The sequence below is a fragment of the Biomphalaria glabrata genome, chromosome 16, assembly GCF_947242115.1.
Source record: "Biomphalaria glabrata chromosome 16, xgBioGlab47.1, whole genome shotgun sequence".
Classification (NCBI taxonomy): domain Eukaryota; kingdom Metazoa; phylum Mollusca; class Gastropoda; family Planorbidae; genus Biomphalaria; species Biomphalaria glabrata.
The window spans coordinates 4,519,141-4,537,205 of NC_074726.1; the positions used below are offsets into that span (position 1 = coordinate 4,519,141).

The window sequence follows — 18,065 nt, forward strand, 5'->3', positions numbered from 1 at the left end:
GTTACTCGACCTCATTAGCCAACGCGATGGTTTAGCCTTCTTCAGAATAGAGGGCCGGAGGCCGAGCCCACGAGGGTTTACTACGTGTTCCTATCACGTAAGCGTGGGTGGGCCATCCCCACTCGTATGACATTCGCTCTATCATCTAAGACATATACATATATTTGTATAAACTGAATCTCTAGGCAATATGTGTGAGAGAGGGGTGGCTGATATGTTTGGAAATCTGTGTACTGAAGCGATTTGCAGCGAAAGAAAGTTACGCACCAAAAATAAAAAAGTTTAATACATTATATATTGCTTATAAACACACGCAAATGCACATTATCAACATTTTAAAAAAATTCATCAACTTTAGCACAGTTATAGCCCGTGTCTTTATTAAGCTCATGATTTCAATAGACATCAAGTCAAGCTCGGATACTTCTGGTGTATGGGAATGAGAGCTGGAGGATAAAGAAAGAGAAGTTTGGATAGGTTAGCGAATACGATTACGCATTGTCACAAAATTTAAATCGTTTTTTTACATTTTAAAAAAGTGGAGAAGGATTGGAGAACACCTTTCTTGTGTCGTCTCCCCCCCCCCCCCAACCACCACCTTGCAACCCCCCCCCCCCCCAAGCACTGTGGTATCACCAATACCAACCTCAAGTAAAAAAGGCTAACGTGTATTTGGATCTGTATAAAGAAATTTAAATAGGTTGGCACCTACGTCTGCTATTGATTCACGCCTGCTATGAAATGTATAAAGGAACACGAGTGTCGTCTGCAATATCACTTGGATCTAGCTCGCTCTGGAAGAGGCCGTTCTTCTCTGACCAAGTGGGCCTACTGGACTTAATTGTTTGGTCTTTATAGGATTTAATGATGAAGACATTCGCCTGCATCGTCGTGCTGGCTATGTGTTTTACTTGCACAATACAACACAACAGATACCCAGGTAAATCAATGAACTCAAAACACTGTGCCTCATGTACAAATTATGGACGAAAATCGCTTAATCTATACAACATTTTCTATTATTAATTCATTGTTCCCTACAATCGACTTTAAAGCAAAAGAATTAAAATTATTAAAAAGTATTAAAAACGTGTTAAAATCTATCATAGGATTGTACTTTTTGAGGAGAAAATTAGAAACAGCTAGCTTTTTTGGTCTATTAGGTGTATGCTGTAATATGGCATTGAAAAGCTTTTTTTTTTTCGTGCACTAGTTTTTTAGCTCTGTAGAATAAGATTTTCTAAGCTCTTCCAGTTAAAGCTCTTCCAGTTAAAGCTAGTCCAGTTAAAGATCTTCCAGTTAAAACTAGTCCAGTTAAAGATCTCCAGTTAAAGATCTCCAGTTAAAGCTAGTCCAGTTAAAGATCTTCCAGTTAAAACTAGTCCAGTTAAAGATCTTCCAGTTAAAGCAGTTAAAGATCTTCCAGTTAAAGCTAGTCCAGTTAAAGATCTTCCAGTTAAAGATCTTCCAGTTAAAGCTAGTTCAGTTAAAGATCTTCCAGTTAAAGATCTTCCAGTTAAAGATCTTCCAGTTAAGGCTAGTCCAGTTAAAGATCTTCCAGTTAAAGATCTTCCAGTTAAGGCTAGTCCAGTTAAAGATCTTCCAGTTAAAGATCTTCCAGTTAAGGCTAGTCCAGTTAAAGATCTGGAACAGTTAAAGATCTTCCAGTTAAAGCTCTTCCAGTTAAAGATCTTCCAGTTAAAGCTAGTCCAGTTAAAGCTAGTCCAGTTAAAGATCTTCCAGTTAAAGCTGGTCCAGTTAAAGATCTTCCAGTTAAAGATCTTCCAGTTAAAGCTAGTCCAGTTAAAGCTCATTTAGTTTTTCTCCATTTTAGTTGGTAACTTTGAAACTTAATCTCGGCTTTGACATTGTTGAGTTTATCGCGAAAATCTTCAATGTCTTCGATATTTGAATTTAAACATTATACTATTCTAGAAACAAATCAACTATCGTAAGGTATTTATATTTAATTTTCTAGGCCAGTGATGCCCAAAATATGGCCCGCGGGCCATATCCGACCACGACCTGGTGTTATTCGGCCCGCCCGAATATTAGAAAGCAATGTAGAAAACCACACACATACACTAAAGGTTGAAACTATATGTTTCACTATGTTAGGACTCTCACTCTTTCTTCCGTAGATTTTATACTTTGCTATTCTAATACCCATTTTATTTGTTGTTTGCGTAAGAAAAATAAATTTATGTTTTCATTTTTAGGCGACATGAATCTTCTGTTACTTTTAATTCTTTGATATGTGCGTTGCTGTCTTGAGCTAGCCTTGCACGTGGCGTCTTGTGTGTATAACTCAGGGCATCATTTTTGCATTCTTTCGCATCGTCTTTTGGTATCAACGCAAGTGGTGCTGTACCGTTCACTTTGTGCACAATAAGGAAATGGGGAAAATCCGAAGAAAACAAAAGTAAGCTCGGAATGCAAAACTTTGAAAAAAAAGCTGAAAGTGGTTGGATGTCACAGCGGACTGGCAGCAAGAGTTATCAGAACATTTGTAAATTTCTTTTTTCTTTTCTTTGATATGGTCCGCGACACGAGTGTCACAAATAGAAATGGTCACCAGGCCGATGGAAGTTGAACATCACTGGTCTAAGCTATAATACAAAAGGGTTGCAAAAACAGTTTTTGTGGAAACACAACTCAAAATAGGCCGTCGAAGTGGCCCGCTCAGGAAGGTAAAAAGGCCGGTTTGAATATTTTCAGCAAGAATTTCAGAAACTATTATTATTATAGCTTTTATATAGCGCTACGTTCATGCTTATAGCGCTTTGGTTCAATCTCATTTGTGGACCAGTTGGGGGGGGGGGGGAGAGGGGGTATCTAGGTTTTCCGTGCTGCCTTTAAGCGCTCAGTAAACACAACTCTGCCCGAGTCTGGTGTTGAACCTCGAGCCCCCTTTCTAGGTAGCCAAGACAAGCCAAGTTCAAGCGCACTTAGCCTCTCGACCACGCTTCCCAACTCTGAACTAGAAGCTATGAACAACTACAACTCTTATCTCCGTGGATACAAAAAGAAGAGACATACACTTGTTGAATGTGTTGCCCATACTGTTGTATTGATAGCTCAATTAAGGACATGATACCACAGGATACAGAGATTTATCACTTACCATTACTACATTGTTAATATTCATACGTATTAAATGATTGTTTTAAAGATATAGCTCAATGTGAAACTGGCGTAACTAATGTTATTGAATGATTATCTAATTGATTTAATTGTTTTGTAAAGGGCCAATCTCTCGTTCAAGAATTCAATACTTCAAGAAAGAAAATTTCCCTTTCTTTAAATATGAAGGAAAGGTGGCTAAGTGGTAGAGCACATATATCAGAACCGGAGGTTCCCTAATTCGAATCCCAGTGAAGACTGGGATCTTTAGGGTGCATGAGTCCACCCAGTACCAGACATTAGTTGGGTAAAATTGAAGGCTGTTAGTCGTCGTGCTGACCTCATGATACCCTAGTTAGCCGTGGGCCACAGTTTGAAAGGGAATATTTACTGTCTGTGTTATTTTGAAAAGACGATGTGCGGAATGGTATATTGCACTTGCGTATTTGTTGCTTTTTAAAACTATATCCGACTTGTATGCACACTAAATAGATTTCTTCTTTTCTAAAACAAAAGTAAACATTTTTGTTCAAAATAAAAGTAGCCAGTATGACAGAAATACTTAATTTAGTAACAATTTTTTTTGTTTAAAAATATATATATATATAAATTAAACCATTTGCATGAGTATGAAAAAAACATTCTGATAGCCTACCTCCCTAACTAGGCATATCCTTGCGTTTTCTACTATTAATAATAGTTTTCTACTGTTAATAATAGGTTTCTACTATTAATAATAGTTTTCTACTGTTAATAATAGGTTTCTACTATTAATAATAGTTTTCTACTATTAATAATAGTTTTCTACTGTTAATAATAGTTTTCTACTGTTAATAATAGTTTTCTACTGTTAATAATAGTTTTCTACTGTTAACAATAGTTTTCTACTATTAATAATAGTTTTCTACTATTAATAATAGTTTTCCATTATTAATAACGAGCAATTGTAAAAAGTGGGTATTTTTATGAAAAAATTGCTTGAATAGGTAATTTTAAAAAATTAAACGTTTCGCTTTCAGAAATGAAAAAAATTCCCGTTGCATCAGAACTTTGAAAAATATCATGATATCATATTTTAAGATCTTTTCTAGTTCTTGATATCTAAACAAGACGGACGGACGGACAGGAAGACCACACGAAACTAATAGCAACTCTTCCCCTTCGGGGAGCCGATAAAAGTATAATTTACATTCAAGTTGAGTTTAACGCTTTGTTCACTAAAACATATTCTTTAAACTGATGTCAAAAAGAAATATGAATGTCATCGCAAGTTCATAATTAAAACATTTTTAAAGACCATTAAACTCTTATATTTTTAACTTTTTTTTTTAGACTTTGCTAAAGCATTTATATATTCATTTCCAATACTCTAGACCAGTGACGCCCAAAATTACTCATCCTGCGGGCCATTTTAATTTCCAACATTCGTGTCGCGGGCCACATCAACAAAAAGATACAGCAAGATACAGAAATGAAATGTAATTAACCTGAAACTATTAGAAAGTAGAAACATGCCTAGCTAGTTCCCGTAGTTTAACACTATTTTAGTCGCTGCACAAATCATGAATGCAGTTTAAATGCTGTTCAGACACACTTTTAAGGAACAATTACTTGTTGGCTTTGTATAATGTTTCGCAAACAAGTAAAGGACTCTCACTTTTCCTTGTAGATTCTACATTCAGAGTCCCATCTCATAAACGCACAAATGTTAAAGGTCATGGTACAAACCCATTAGATAAAAAAATTAGAGCATTAACGTAGGTAAAAATTACATTTTTCAACCACTTAATTTTATACACCGACGTTTTGGCGGGCCGGATGAAACCATGTCGCGGGCCGGATCTGGCCCGCTGGCCGTATTTTGGGCATCACTGCTCTAGACAATTAGCCGTCTTAAAGAGAGCTGCGTGGCTGTATGACTGGGACTGCCATTGGGGTTAAACCCCGTTTAGGAAGTTTAGGTTTGGATCTAATAATCTTCGAACAATATAAAATAAAGAGGTAGGGATCATTAAATGTAAACAAAAGTTTAGTTTGTTCATAAAATCGAAAAGAATAATTCAAGAAAATCCTTATGTTCGGCCAAGTTATAAAATGCTTTACCAACACTCGGTCACCATACATAGTCTTGAGAAAGAATCCTGGTTAAGCAAATGTATAGATCTGCTTGACTTTACAATCTTCCAATAATAGGCCTTTAGATCTAGATTTAGAAGACGATGCGCTAAAATTTTCCTGAACTTATTAAACTCTTGAATGAATAATGTTTACACGCGTAATGCCCGAAGACATATAGTCCGTTCAAGATAAAAAAAATTCTAATTATGTAGCCAAATTTAAATTTCAAAATTTAGACTTCTTTTTATACTTTAAAAAATTATAACGGTCAAACTAGAATCTTCCCAGTATGGTCAACGAACTAGTAATTCTTTTCCCAACGATGTAGATCTACATTAACTGTCAAATATATAGGAAAATTGTTAGAGCCGTTTTCGAAATCCTAGTCAAGGCTTTTTCCAGATGCTTGCATGAAATTACGATTTGAATAGAAGTTTTGTAGTGATAATGTTGGAGTATTGCTGAATGACTTTTTTTTTTTTCTAAAGAGTGTTTGCGGAGCAGGAATCCAAGTCTAAATCACATTAACTTTCTGGCCACTCTGGCTGGTAGGTACGGCAAAACTGAGTTCAGGGTAGGCAACGTGACCATACCTACAAAAAGTACTCTTGATATATATCCAGTCACAACAGACATCTTCAAATGGGTAAGTTTGGATCTAGTCATTTTATCAAAAGCGCTTTTAATACAATAATACATACCATTATAGTCAGAAAGACCGCACCCTTTTTCTTAATGTAAACTTGCGAAGTATTCGCCATTAAACATTGTGCTACTTCATACACAAACATTTCCATCCAATGTGTACATGACACTATTGGCTACCGCAAAGTACGTTAAACATTAGAGATAAGTCAACTAAGCTTTTGAAGGTGGACAATGTCTCAATACTCTCGCTAGTGTTGAACAGTTGGGACGCCTTGCACTTTATGAGAACCCTTGAGTTGTTTATCGTGTGCGTTCTTGGCATTAATGCATTTTTTTTTAACGTATAAGCCTGTTGAACCTTTTTTTTTTTTTTGGGGGGGGGGGGCGACTACATGCTATATCTGGTGTGCTATTGAGCCAAATATTTAAATATTATTATGAATGAATTTCAAAGCTACATTCTATGCTGAAGTATTTGAAATGTTGCCGTTTTTGTATTAAAGTATTAAGTATGTTGCCACTGAAGTCTTTAATCTTATGAAGCTTATGTAATAGGATTTTCAATAGGCCCGCGATGCTTGTAGATTATTACTCTGTCTGTCTGTCAGGGTTGATTATTTTACCATTTTTTCCCCACGTCTCATGAAATTTCGCACAATTATTAATTGTCAATGACAACAATAAAATTAACCGAATAAAAAAATTAACCGATAAGTTAATCGATTAGTCATAAAATTTATTTTGTTTTATTTAGAAAAGGAGATATAAACCTTGCAATATTGAGAAACAGCGCATGGATTGAGCGGTGCTGTTCTCTTAATATAGGCTTCGTTTAATTTGTTTTTTTACTTTGCTTTTGTAGTTAAGGTTTGTGGTTTGAGACACACGAATAATCATTCTAAAGATTTAAAAAAAAAAATGCAGTACTGTTTTTGTTTTGTCAGCCCAAAGCAGGAACGTTATTCGCCGAGGAACGCCTTGATAATGTTGTAGTTAGAAGAAGTCTCTACGCCACTGTTGAACAGGACAACGGGAATACAATCTATTTTTATCCTTACAACTTTACAACTGGGTTTACTGATTTGTAAGTTTCTTAGTTCGAAATATGTTATAATTTTTTCTGATGATTTTCTCATAAGTTGACTTTTTAACATAATTATTTTTAAAATATGGCAGTCCAAAGTATGATAGTTGAAAATATCGCAGTTCAAAGCAGTATAGTTCAAAGAATGATAGTTCTAAGCAGGGGCGGACTGGGTGTCAAAATCGGCCCTGGCATTTCTATAAAATTCGGCCCACAAATTCTTTATCATGTGATGGGCATCCATTTCTAGGTGTATTGGTCCTTAAAAATCATTGTTAAGTTTGATAATGTATCGATATGCATGCATACAGTGAACTCTATATCTTAATAAGCAATATAGCGTCTTTTCAAATCAACAATTATGTGGCCCTAAAAAGATGAAGCCTACTATTAGCACTGTCTACATTCTGCATTTTATTTTCGGATAATGTGTTCGATTAAAATACTATTACACTGTAATGTCTGTGGAATACTTTTTTTAAACACGACGCTCAGAGGGCCTGTTATACAAATAAAAATAATAATATAACAAGAATATTATAAAACCTTTAACAATTTGAAATGTGCCATAGTGGATTCGATCAGGCCATTTCGGTGACCCTACCGGCCCATTTGGGTACCGGCCCACCGGGCATTTGCCCAAATGCCCATATAGCCAGTCCGCCCCTGGTTCAAAGAATGATAGTTTTAAGTTTGGCAGTTCAAATTATGATAGCTAAAAGTATGATTATTAAAAGAATGATAGTTCAAAGTATGATAGTTCGAGGTAACTCAATTCAAGGTAACTCAGTTCAAAGTATGATATTTAAAAGTATGACAGTTCAATGTTAGTCAGTTGAAAGTGTTTTTTTTTATTATGTTATTTCAAAGTGTGCTATTTCAATAATTATGTTTTTGAAGTGTTTTTTTTTCCAAAGCGTGTATTTGTTTTTTGAAGTTGTTTGTTTAACTTGAGAATTTCAAAGTGTCTTCTTGAAAGCGTGTTATTTTATTCAAATTTATTTTTCAAAATGTCTTACTACAACGTATGTCCTTAATAAAAAAAATTAAGAAATAAATTTCAAAGTATTTTAAATCAATTTTGTTTATAAGAAACATTTTTACGAAGCGCATACAGAGTTTCTATTATGTGATACATTCTTAGATTCCCTTTCAATCAAAATAAATCTCAATTTTAAACTAAAACTTAACCCCAGATATTGTTAACTCTTTCTCTCCGTAATTATTTACCACATTCTGGTGGAATCAACGTTGGTATCGTCAGTTAGGAGAGAAAGAGTTAAGGAAGATCTTTTTGTTTTTCTCACTTCGTGAATGTATTGTAATGCCTACAGGAACACAAGTTTTGACAAGTCCCAGCTCAGTTGCTTATTACCTACTGATTTGGACTACACACACGAATGTGATAGAGTTGTTCAGCCGTCCACCACCCTTAATAAGGCTTTTAATTTCGTCTCATGGCCATACTGTTCTAAAGACAGGAAGGTAATCAATATGCTATGTTTTTATCTTGTCAACAAGGCTTTGGTATCGGCTTATCCAGCATTCAGTTTGATTCTTTTTAGAAGTTTTTTATTTTTTTTGTTTGTTAATTATAAGTTTAGCTACATTTGGTTCAAAGAAAGTAGACATTGGTTTAGTGCAGTAAATTTATAATCCCTATGACATAAATTATGCAAAATGTTTTTTACCAGACGAATGATAAATTAAAATACATACTTGAAAGAAATTAGTGTGCGTTTTGAGGCTACAAACGAAACAATAAACTTATAAAAGATCACTATATTTTCACACATGGGAGTTAATTTTCAGCATACTATCAATTTAACATGTGCATGGTATCTGCCTGCAGCCGTTTACAACATACATTGATGTACAGTTCAGTACATAGTGTAGTTATTATATGGTGTTCTTTAGTAGTTGATGACTATACAATATAAATAAGTTTTCGTTTGTAATATTCACATTCGGAAAACTATATTTGTTTTTATTTCTAAAATGTTTTAATATTAAATGAAAAAGATAATAAAGCGGAGCATAGCACTATGCTATACCCTAATTTAATATGAAATGCCATAATTTACTATTTTAAATCCATTTTTTTAACCTCAAATCAACCTATTAACAAAATGTTGACATTTCTGCAGAATAAAAATAGTGTATTCCTTTCAGACCTTGTGATCTATGAATCAATAAATCAGATGATTGAAAATTTATCTGGCCGACCATTAACTAGGGTGTCATAGATCCTGCAGAAAAACCAAAATCATTTACATTTCCTTATTAATGCTAGGTAGCCATTAGAGTTACTATATCAGGAATTCAAAATCTTAAACTTCATCGGCGTTCCCATCCACGACACTTAGAAAGCCAAGCCCTCTGTCCCTCAGCCACCAAGTCCATTGTACTTTATTATAAATAACAAAAACCGTGACCTCGTCCTATCAACTTGCATTTGCTCCTAATATTTGCGTCCAATGAATTTGCATTTGCTCCTAATATTTGCGTCCAATGAATTTGCATTTGCTCCTAATATTTGCGTCCAATGAATTTGCATTTGCACCTAATATTTGCGTCCAATGAATTTGCATTTGCTCCTAATATTTGCGTCCAATGAATTTGCATTTGCTCCTAACATTTGCGTCCAATGAATTTGCATTTGCTCCTAATATTTGCGTCCAATGAATTTGCATTTGCTCCTAATATTTGCGTCCAATGAATTTGCATTTGCTCCTAATATTTGCGTCCAATGAATTTGCATTTGCTCCTAATATTTGAGTCCTATCAACTTGCATTTGCTCCTAATATTTGAGCCCTATCAACTTGCATTTGCTCCTAATATTTGCGTCCCATCAACTTGCCTTTGTTTCCTATATTTGAGACCAAAATATTCACAATAGATGAAGTGTTGACTTAAAGAAGTCTGTTTCCTTTGATCTTAGAATCCACCAGTGTACAGCGCTGTGTTGACATGTGACACCATCAAAGTCAGTTTTACAGAAGTAAGCCAACTCTCCTCGACTCCAGAGGACCAAAGACAATATTTCGTCTTGACCAAGACTCAAAAGTAAGTGGCAAGCTCTGCAAGCTATTGAAAGCATAAATTACATCAGGTTCTCAAACCTTGTACCTGCCTACCCCCTCCCCTTGGCGAATAAAAATTTAGATCATCCCCCTCCAGCTCATGGGATCTTTGGAATCGTTACATGTTTCAGAAATGGGGTCCGGGAGGTTTTATTTTTGTTTAATGTACTTTTGTTTCTTTGCATATATATACATACTGTTAAAAACACTTTTTATTGTGACTGTGGGTCCCTATATATCGCAGGTTATGGTGGCTCTCGCTTTGGTGGTAGAGGAGCCCTGTGCCCCAAAATGCTTGCTTTGAAAATGATCTGCAGAGCATCGTCATTGACTTCTCAAGCGCACGCTCAGACTTTGGCCTTAACATTAACACAAAAAAGACTGTCTTATATTTGCCTGCTCCAGGGAAAGCCTACTCGGATCCAAGCATCAAGATAAATGTAAATAATATAAACGCAGTGGACAGATTCACATATCTTGGCAGCACACTCTCCAGAAACGGAAAGATCGATAATGAAATCGACCTACGTATCGCCAAAGCCAGTGCATCCTAAGGCAGACTGTCTAAAAATCTCTGGAACAGACAAGGTATCACCACAAATACAAAGCTAGGGATCTATCAAGCTGTCATCCTCCCTACATTGCTCTATGCCTCAGAAACGTGGACAGTGTACTGAAAACAAAGCAAAGAAACTGAACCACTTCCACATGACATGTCTAAGAAAAATACTGAATGTCAAATGGCAAGAACTAACACCAGATACTGAAGCATCCAAACAAACTTGATGCAATCCCAGCTGCGATGGGCAGGACACGTCTTCAGAATGGAAGACAGCCGCATCCCTAAGCGACTCCTGTATGGCAAATTAAGAGAAGGAAAGCGCTCGCAAGGCGGACAAATGAAACGTTTCAAAGCTTCTCTGAAGGCGTTCAGCATTGATCCAGCCACCTGGGATACAGAGGCACATGACAGAGCATCATGGCGTCTCGCTGTGAAAACTGGCGCACAGGTTGCTGAAGAAAAGAGAACTGCGCTGGCAGAACAGCGCCAGAGAAGAAAAGCAAGGCCAATGACACTAGCTCCAGCTGGAATAACCTTGCCAGTGTGCAGCCGTACATTTGGGCTCACATAGGTCTCACCAGCCACATGAGGAGGCACAAAACCACAGTGCAAACCCCTCAGCCCCCTGGATGACCAATGTAGCTCTATAGTTATTAGTGAAACAACAGAAAGTTCCTACTCCCTACCCAACCAAAAAATGGGATTTTAGGGAGCTTTGAAACTCGACAACAGGATTCGGTGCCAACTGTTTAATCACGTCTCAGTTACAGAAAATCATTTTCCTGGAGTCTAGAACATATTGTTTTTGTGCACATTAAGAAGAGCGCTGGTCAAAAAAAAATTTAAGTGAAAAAAAAAAAGGGGGGGGGGCGAGTTTTCATGAATTCTAATTACAGAATTGCATTCTCCAGGTGTCTTGTAAAAAGAATATAAAAACTATTAACTCAAAGGAGGTAGCACTTGCAAATATTATAATGCGATGGACATTCGGAATAAATAATGGACATTTGATCCAATGCTTCGTTACCGTAGCAATAAATAATTCCATTTTCATTTAAGTCTTTAAAATTCTGCCCAAACGCTCTGCTCAGGACTTTAACATTCTTAATTCCTTCATTGCGTTATGAGGATAGCCCTCGAATCCCTGGATAAAGTGCAGGCTCATGTACTGTGTAGTGTCCATCTTTCTGTTTTCACCATCCACTAGTCCCGTGATCCCGTTTAATATTAATCATTAAATTCTATTTGTAGCTTCTACGATCATTAATCCATCATTATTGCATAGTATTAACATTGTTTGTTCTTGTTGTCTACAGAGTCCCGCTACCAAAATCCTACACAGGAAATCAAAGATACTTCAGATGTCCCTGTAACTGAAGACAATGACATCTTACTTAACGATATATAACGTATACATATTTTTGTATAAATACTTACAGTGTGTGTAGCGCCAAAGTCAGTTTTCCTCCTTTGTTCCATTCAGCGTTTGCAGCCCTCATGACTTTCCAGCATAAAATCTGGTCCTGATTATGTTCTAATATCTTTAATGTAAAGCTGTACAAACCAGAAGCAATTGATAAAATATAAGATAGACAGCATCTTTTGTCAGCCTTGCTATTATCAGAGATTTGAATGTCATTTATGCATGACGCGTAGGACGTAATCATCTTCTTTTTTGAAGTAACGTTTGTACTATATAAGATTTAGAGGACCAGTTCAGTATCCACTCCTATATTTTCATTTTTTCTTCCCTTGTCACTTAAGCGGAGTGTATTGAGGTGCAGTGTCGATCTTAGTAATTATTTTTTCCATGTTAAACAGTTGTTTTTATCGCTTAACCTATACAAAAATTGTTTATACCTATCGCATTCAATTGTTCAGTAAATGATCCCTAATGAACTAAAAAAAAAAATTATTCAAGAAACATATACCCAAGAAACAGGCAATATGTTATGAATAAGAGCCGGGCCAACCTTAGGCATAGGCAAGCTGATTGGTCTCCTAGGGCCTTCGATTGATGGGAGCCTCGCACACGACCCTATACAAATATTTCAGAGAAGAAATGGTGAAACTTGTCCTCAATGTTATTGTTAGAAATAACTAAATTTTTTCTCTGTTTATATTTTATTTTTGTTTTGGGGACATCAGATTCACTCCGACTAGAGTATCCAATTATCTAAGGCCGGCCCTTGTGAGAGATTGATAGATGTTGTAGAGACTAAAGTTCATTCATAAAAGATTGAAATGGATGATCTAACTATTTCGATACATTGTACTGTTTAGTCTGAACGTTGCCAACTGTGAGAACTATTATTTTGGACTAAATGTCATCTTTAGCTTCACTTACTTTGTTGTTGGTTATGATTTCTTGTTCACTTCTACACCTAAATAAATGGTTTTTATACAGTTAAACCTCACTTTGTTATTTTACTTTGATTAACTATGTTTTAGTTGTAAAAAAAATTATTCATATTCATATTCACATATGTATAAAGCTCATGCAAGTTACACGTCCAATAATACAAAGTAGAAACATCTTATTTGCTAATACACGCGACGACGCGGAGGCTACCACATATCTAAATCATAAAGGTACATTGCTTGATTTATATTCTAGGACAATCAGTAAAAATTTCCTTCTTCTTTAGTGCAATTAGAACATGAAATGGTTGGCCTGAGTCAGCCAGGAAAACCAACGGCTTGACAGAATTAAGTCATTGATTAACACGCATGACTAGATTGACCTAAGGAGCGTAATCATCTTCTTTTTTTTAAAGTAAAGTCTGTATTTTTTAAGATAATAAACATAGCACACGCAATGCCTCTACCTGGTCGTGTGGTATGCGCTCTGGACTGCTGTCTCAATGTTGCCGGACCTTACTTCAGGTCGCTAGGATCACAGTCTCTCTCTCATCCTCAACTATGATGGTAAGACCAAAGCAAGTACCACAAACATACAGCTATTTTTTTTAGATTTGTTAATTTGCATTTTCCATACAGTTTATTGAGGACGCGTCGGTTGAGTGCCTTAGCGCTTGGCTTCCGAACTTGGGCTCCAGGGTTCGAATCTTTGTGAAGACAGGGATTTTCATGATCGGGATGTTAGGGCGCCCTCTAAGTCCACCCAACTCTAATGGGGACCTGACTTGAGTCGGTGAAAGTAAAGGCAGTTGGTCGTTGTGCTGGCCGCAGATTGATCTAAGGACCGCCTAGGGCGTCATCATACGTCTGTATTTTATGTGCTGGCCACGTGACACCCTGCTCGTTAACCATTGGACAAAGTAACAGATGACCTTTAACATCATTTGCCCTATAGATCACAAATTCTAAAAAAGCAAATTTACTTTTTTGTACTTTTCCATACAGTTGATTACACAATCAACAATGAGTTCCATTAATTAAAAAAAAACGAACATAATTTGATATGTTTTTTTATTCATATGGCTAAAGTTCGTAGATCTCAGCAGAGTAACGACAGTCGAGTTTTGTGCGGGAAATCCTACTTTTAAATTTTTGTTGCTAAAACATTGGCTAATAGAATTATGTCAGCGTTATTCCACTGCCATTATTGCAGTATAACCTAACCTTCTAATAGAAAATCATGCATAAGGAAAACTATATTAACAGTAGCCACATTAAGTATAAGCTGGCATGCCGTTATAGTTAAGGGCCTTTTTGGGGTTAGGCTCTCTAACGATTATTAAAAGAAAACATTTTGATCACTATGTTACAGCAAAGTACATATATATGAATAAACATGGCATGTAACATATAACAACAGCAGCACTAAGGTGCCAAGGTTATTAAGAGAAGCAGGTGAAGTAAATATGGCGAAACATAAGGAGGCCCAGACGGACTCAACAACTGCCCCCCTCCTCCATCCGGTGCTTTTACCTTGCAGCGACCAGGTATCTAACACCCACTTTAACCCTCCCGATCTTAAAAAAAATCAAGCTTTCAAACGAGTGCATACATTTGGTCCCGCATTACCACCCAGAGGCTTCTTGCAAAGACAAACAAAGACCCCAATTTAAATTGCACCCCTCTCTCCCTCTAACAATACAACAAGACGGCTGTAATACATAACGTAGACTAGTTTCGAAGTAGGAGTAATTATAGTTTCGAAGTAGCAGTAATTATAGTTTCGAAGTAGCAGTGATTATAGTTTCGAAGTAGAAGTAATTATGGTTTCGAAGTAGCAGTAATTATAGTTTCGAAGTAGCAGTGATTATAGTTTCGAAGTAGCAGTAATTATAGTTTCGAAGTAGCAGTAATTATAGTTTCGAAGTTGCAGTAATTATAGTTTCGAAGTAGCAGTAATTATAGTTTCGAAGTAGCAGTAATTAAACTAATAAAACATAAATGGAGTTGTAAGCCATATTTTCTTATCTTCTTCTCTCAGTAACCTTGGTATCTTTAGTGCTGCTATTATAATGTCTCATGTCATGTTTATTCATAATTTGTTTTACCACTAAAAAGCTTTAAAATTTATTTATAAAGTACGCAATTAATAAAAGCTATTTATGATTCACTCTCCTGCTCCTCAAGCGCATCCATTGCTTTCCGAGACAGCATTAGCCCAAATTTAAGGCTCTTATAAATTAAATTATGATTATTTGATTGACTAAGATATTGACAACATTCCCACCTTTTCAAGTGTTACAAGCGAGCTGAGCAAAGCGCGCAGGATAATATCCACTAGTTGCTTTTTTTTTTAAATAATTCCTTTTAGGTTGGTAATACATGGGTAATGATTTAACTTGGACACGGATCTCGAAAACGGCTCTAACGATATGTCCATGAAATTTGACATTCAATGTATATCTTAGAAGAAAAATTACTAGCTTAGTGTCCACACTGGGAAAACTTTTATTTTACCGTTATAATGCTTTGAAATATTAGCTTCTAAAATTAAATCTGGTCTTGAAAATCTTTATCCTGAACAGACCACTAGCGGATCCAGAACTTTGTAGTGGGGGGGGCGAATTTTTTTCAAACCCTAACCCTAACGCCCAGTAAACCCTAACCCTATGCATAAACGTGCGTACAGCGCGCGCGCGCGCACACACACACACACATATATATATATATATATATATATATATATATATATCATTTCTCAACCTTCGGCGAAAAACAAAACAACTGGGGCAGAGCTATAAGGCCCCGACGACAAAAGTGTTTTCTTGCTTTTTTCACTGTAGAAACGTATTCTCCTGACATCTACAGCTCATTATTCATCAGTGGAGTTCGGGGCGAAGCCCCGACGCCAAAAGCGTTTTCTTGCATTCTTCACTGCAGAAACGCATTCTCCTGACATCTACAGCTCATTATTCATCAATGGAGTTCAGGGCGAAGCCCCGACTCCAAAAGCGTTTTCTTGCATTCTTCACTGCAGAAACGCATTCTCCTGACATCTACAGCTCATTATTCATCAATGGAGTTCGGGGCATAGCCCCGACGCCAAAAGCATTTTTTGCATTCTTCACTGCAGAAACGCATTCTCCTGACATCTACAGCTCATTATTCATCAATGGAGTTCGGGGCGAAGCCCCGACGCCAAAAGCGTTTTCTTGCATTCTTCACTGCAGAAACGCATTCTCCTGACATCTACAGCTCATTATTCATCAATGGAGTTCGGGGCGAAGCCCCGACGCCAAAAGCGTATTCTTGCATTCTTCATTGCAGAAACGCATTCTCCTGACATCTACAGCTCATTATTCATCAAAGGAGTTCGGGGCGAAGCCCCGACTCCAAAAGCGTTTTTTTTTTGCATTCTTCACTGCAGAAACGCATTCTCCTGACATCTACAGCTCATTATTCACCAATGGAGTTCGGGGCGAAGCCCCGACGCCAAAAGCGTTTTTTTTTGCATTCTTCACTGCAGAAACGCATTCTCCTGACATCTACAGCTCAATATTCATCAATGGACTTCGGGGCGAAGCCCCGATGCAAAAAAGTTTTTCTTGCATTCTTCACTGCAGAAACGCATTCTCCTGACACCTACAGCTCATTTTCATCAAAGGAGTTCGGGGCGAAGCCCCTACGCCAAAAGCGTTTTCTTGCATTCTTCACTGCAGAAACGCATTCTCCTGACATCTACAGCTCATTATTCATACTATTAAAAAAGGACCTTGAAAAATATTCTAATATAAATTTATAGGCCCATAATACATTGCAAATAAAACTGATTTGTTCCTTGAAAAGATAGGATACCCCACATATTTAGCTTTTTGCTTTGAGGATCGCCGCCGAAAAAAAAAATTATTCGATAAATAGTATTTAAGAAAATTGTGAGTTATAGTCCCAAATTTATTTAACTAGAAAAATATCAGATTGAGTAAAGGTTGGGAAAAGGCGACTATGGAAACACTATTTGAGCTTAGAACTCATCTCAATCATGACTTTTATACTGAAAAATTTCGTTTGAATGCAAAGTCTTTCTTAAAATAATTATGATAAATTCATGTGAAATTATATAAATAAACTCTGTCTGGAAATGGGAGGGGCGGTAGAGTGAAAATGATTAATCTTAGCTTCTTTAATATTTTCTGCTAAATATTGCATTTGGCATTAAAGAATAGGGGTGGGGCGACTCGATATAAGAATTTAATTTATAGTGTATATAAATTATATTAGTGACAGATTTTTTTTAATTTTGTAATTTCTTAACTATAATACAAAAAGAAAAAGTATTGATTTTTCCGATGGGGGAAATGCGATTGCATGTATCGCCCCTCCCAACTGGTACAACCATCTTTCATTTAAATTTACTAATGATACAATTTGAGATTAGAATATGGTACGACATAATAAACAATGGGTCACATATCAATACGTAGTTTATATTATATAGATATTCAACTAATTTTGTTCACAAACTATGATTCTCCACAAAAATAGGACCGCCCCCCCCAACACTCAGAGGGCTAGAGTGGGGAGGGCAGTACATGCAATCGCCCCCCCCCCCCCTCACCCCACCGAATCGGCTAATATACCAGAAAGGGAGCGACATAATATAAAATGTATATATTAATTCAACTAATTTTGTTCACAAACTATGATTTCTCCATAAAAACGGACCGCCCCCCCCCCACTCAAAGGGTTTAGTTGGGAAGGGCAGTAGAGGTATTCGCCACCCCCCCCCCCACACACACACACCAATCGGCAAACAGGGAACGACATAAAGATCGGTTAAAATATCAATAATAAGTTTTAATAATATAGATATGTAATTGATTTTGTTAGCAAGCTGTGATTTCTACAAACAAATTGGACCGCCCCCCCCCCACTCGAAAGTGTAGGGGGGAGGGAGGGCGCGGGATTGATACCATCGCCCCCTCCTGACCCCACCAAATCGGTCAACATACTAGAAAGGGGGGGGGGGAAATAATCTAAAAATAGGTTGAAATATAAATAATTTGTATATATTTTTAACATAAGTAA

At 36.6% G+C, this 18,065-nt stretch overlaps 1 protein-coding gene across 1 annotated transcript; it reads left to right on the forward strand.

Moving 5' to 3' along the window:
• The first annotated feature begins 758 nt into the window (after positions 1–758).
• On the forward strand, positions 759–13,031 carry LOC106065786 (uncharacterized). Its single transcript, XM_056014171.1, has 6 exons — positions 759–940; positions 5,730–5,887; positions 6,834–6,973; positions 8,308–8,458; positions 9,916–10,040; positions 11,936–13,031. The coding sequence occupies exons 1-6, from the start codon at positions 865–867 to the stop codon at positions 11,994–11,996; spliced, it is 711 nt and encodes a 236-aa protein (XP_055870146.1). The 5' UTR covers positions 759–864; the 3' UTR covers positions 11,997–13,031.
• The last annotated feature ends 5,034 nt before the right edge of the window (positions 13,032–18,065 follow it).

Coding starts and splice junctions, on each gene's coding strand:
- LOC106065786 (XM_056014171.1), top strand. CDS start 865: ATGATGAAGACATTCGCCTGCATCGTCGTGCTGGCTATGTGTTTTACT. Junction 941..5,729: donor ACAACACAACAGATACCCAG/GTAAATCAATGA, acceptor TTTTTTCTAAAG/AGTGTTTGCGGAGCAGGAAT. Junction 10,041..11,935: donor GTCTTGACCAAGACTCAAAA/GTAAGTGGCAAG, acceptor TGTTGTCTACAG/AGTCCCGCTACCAAAATCCT.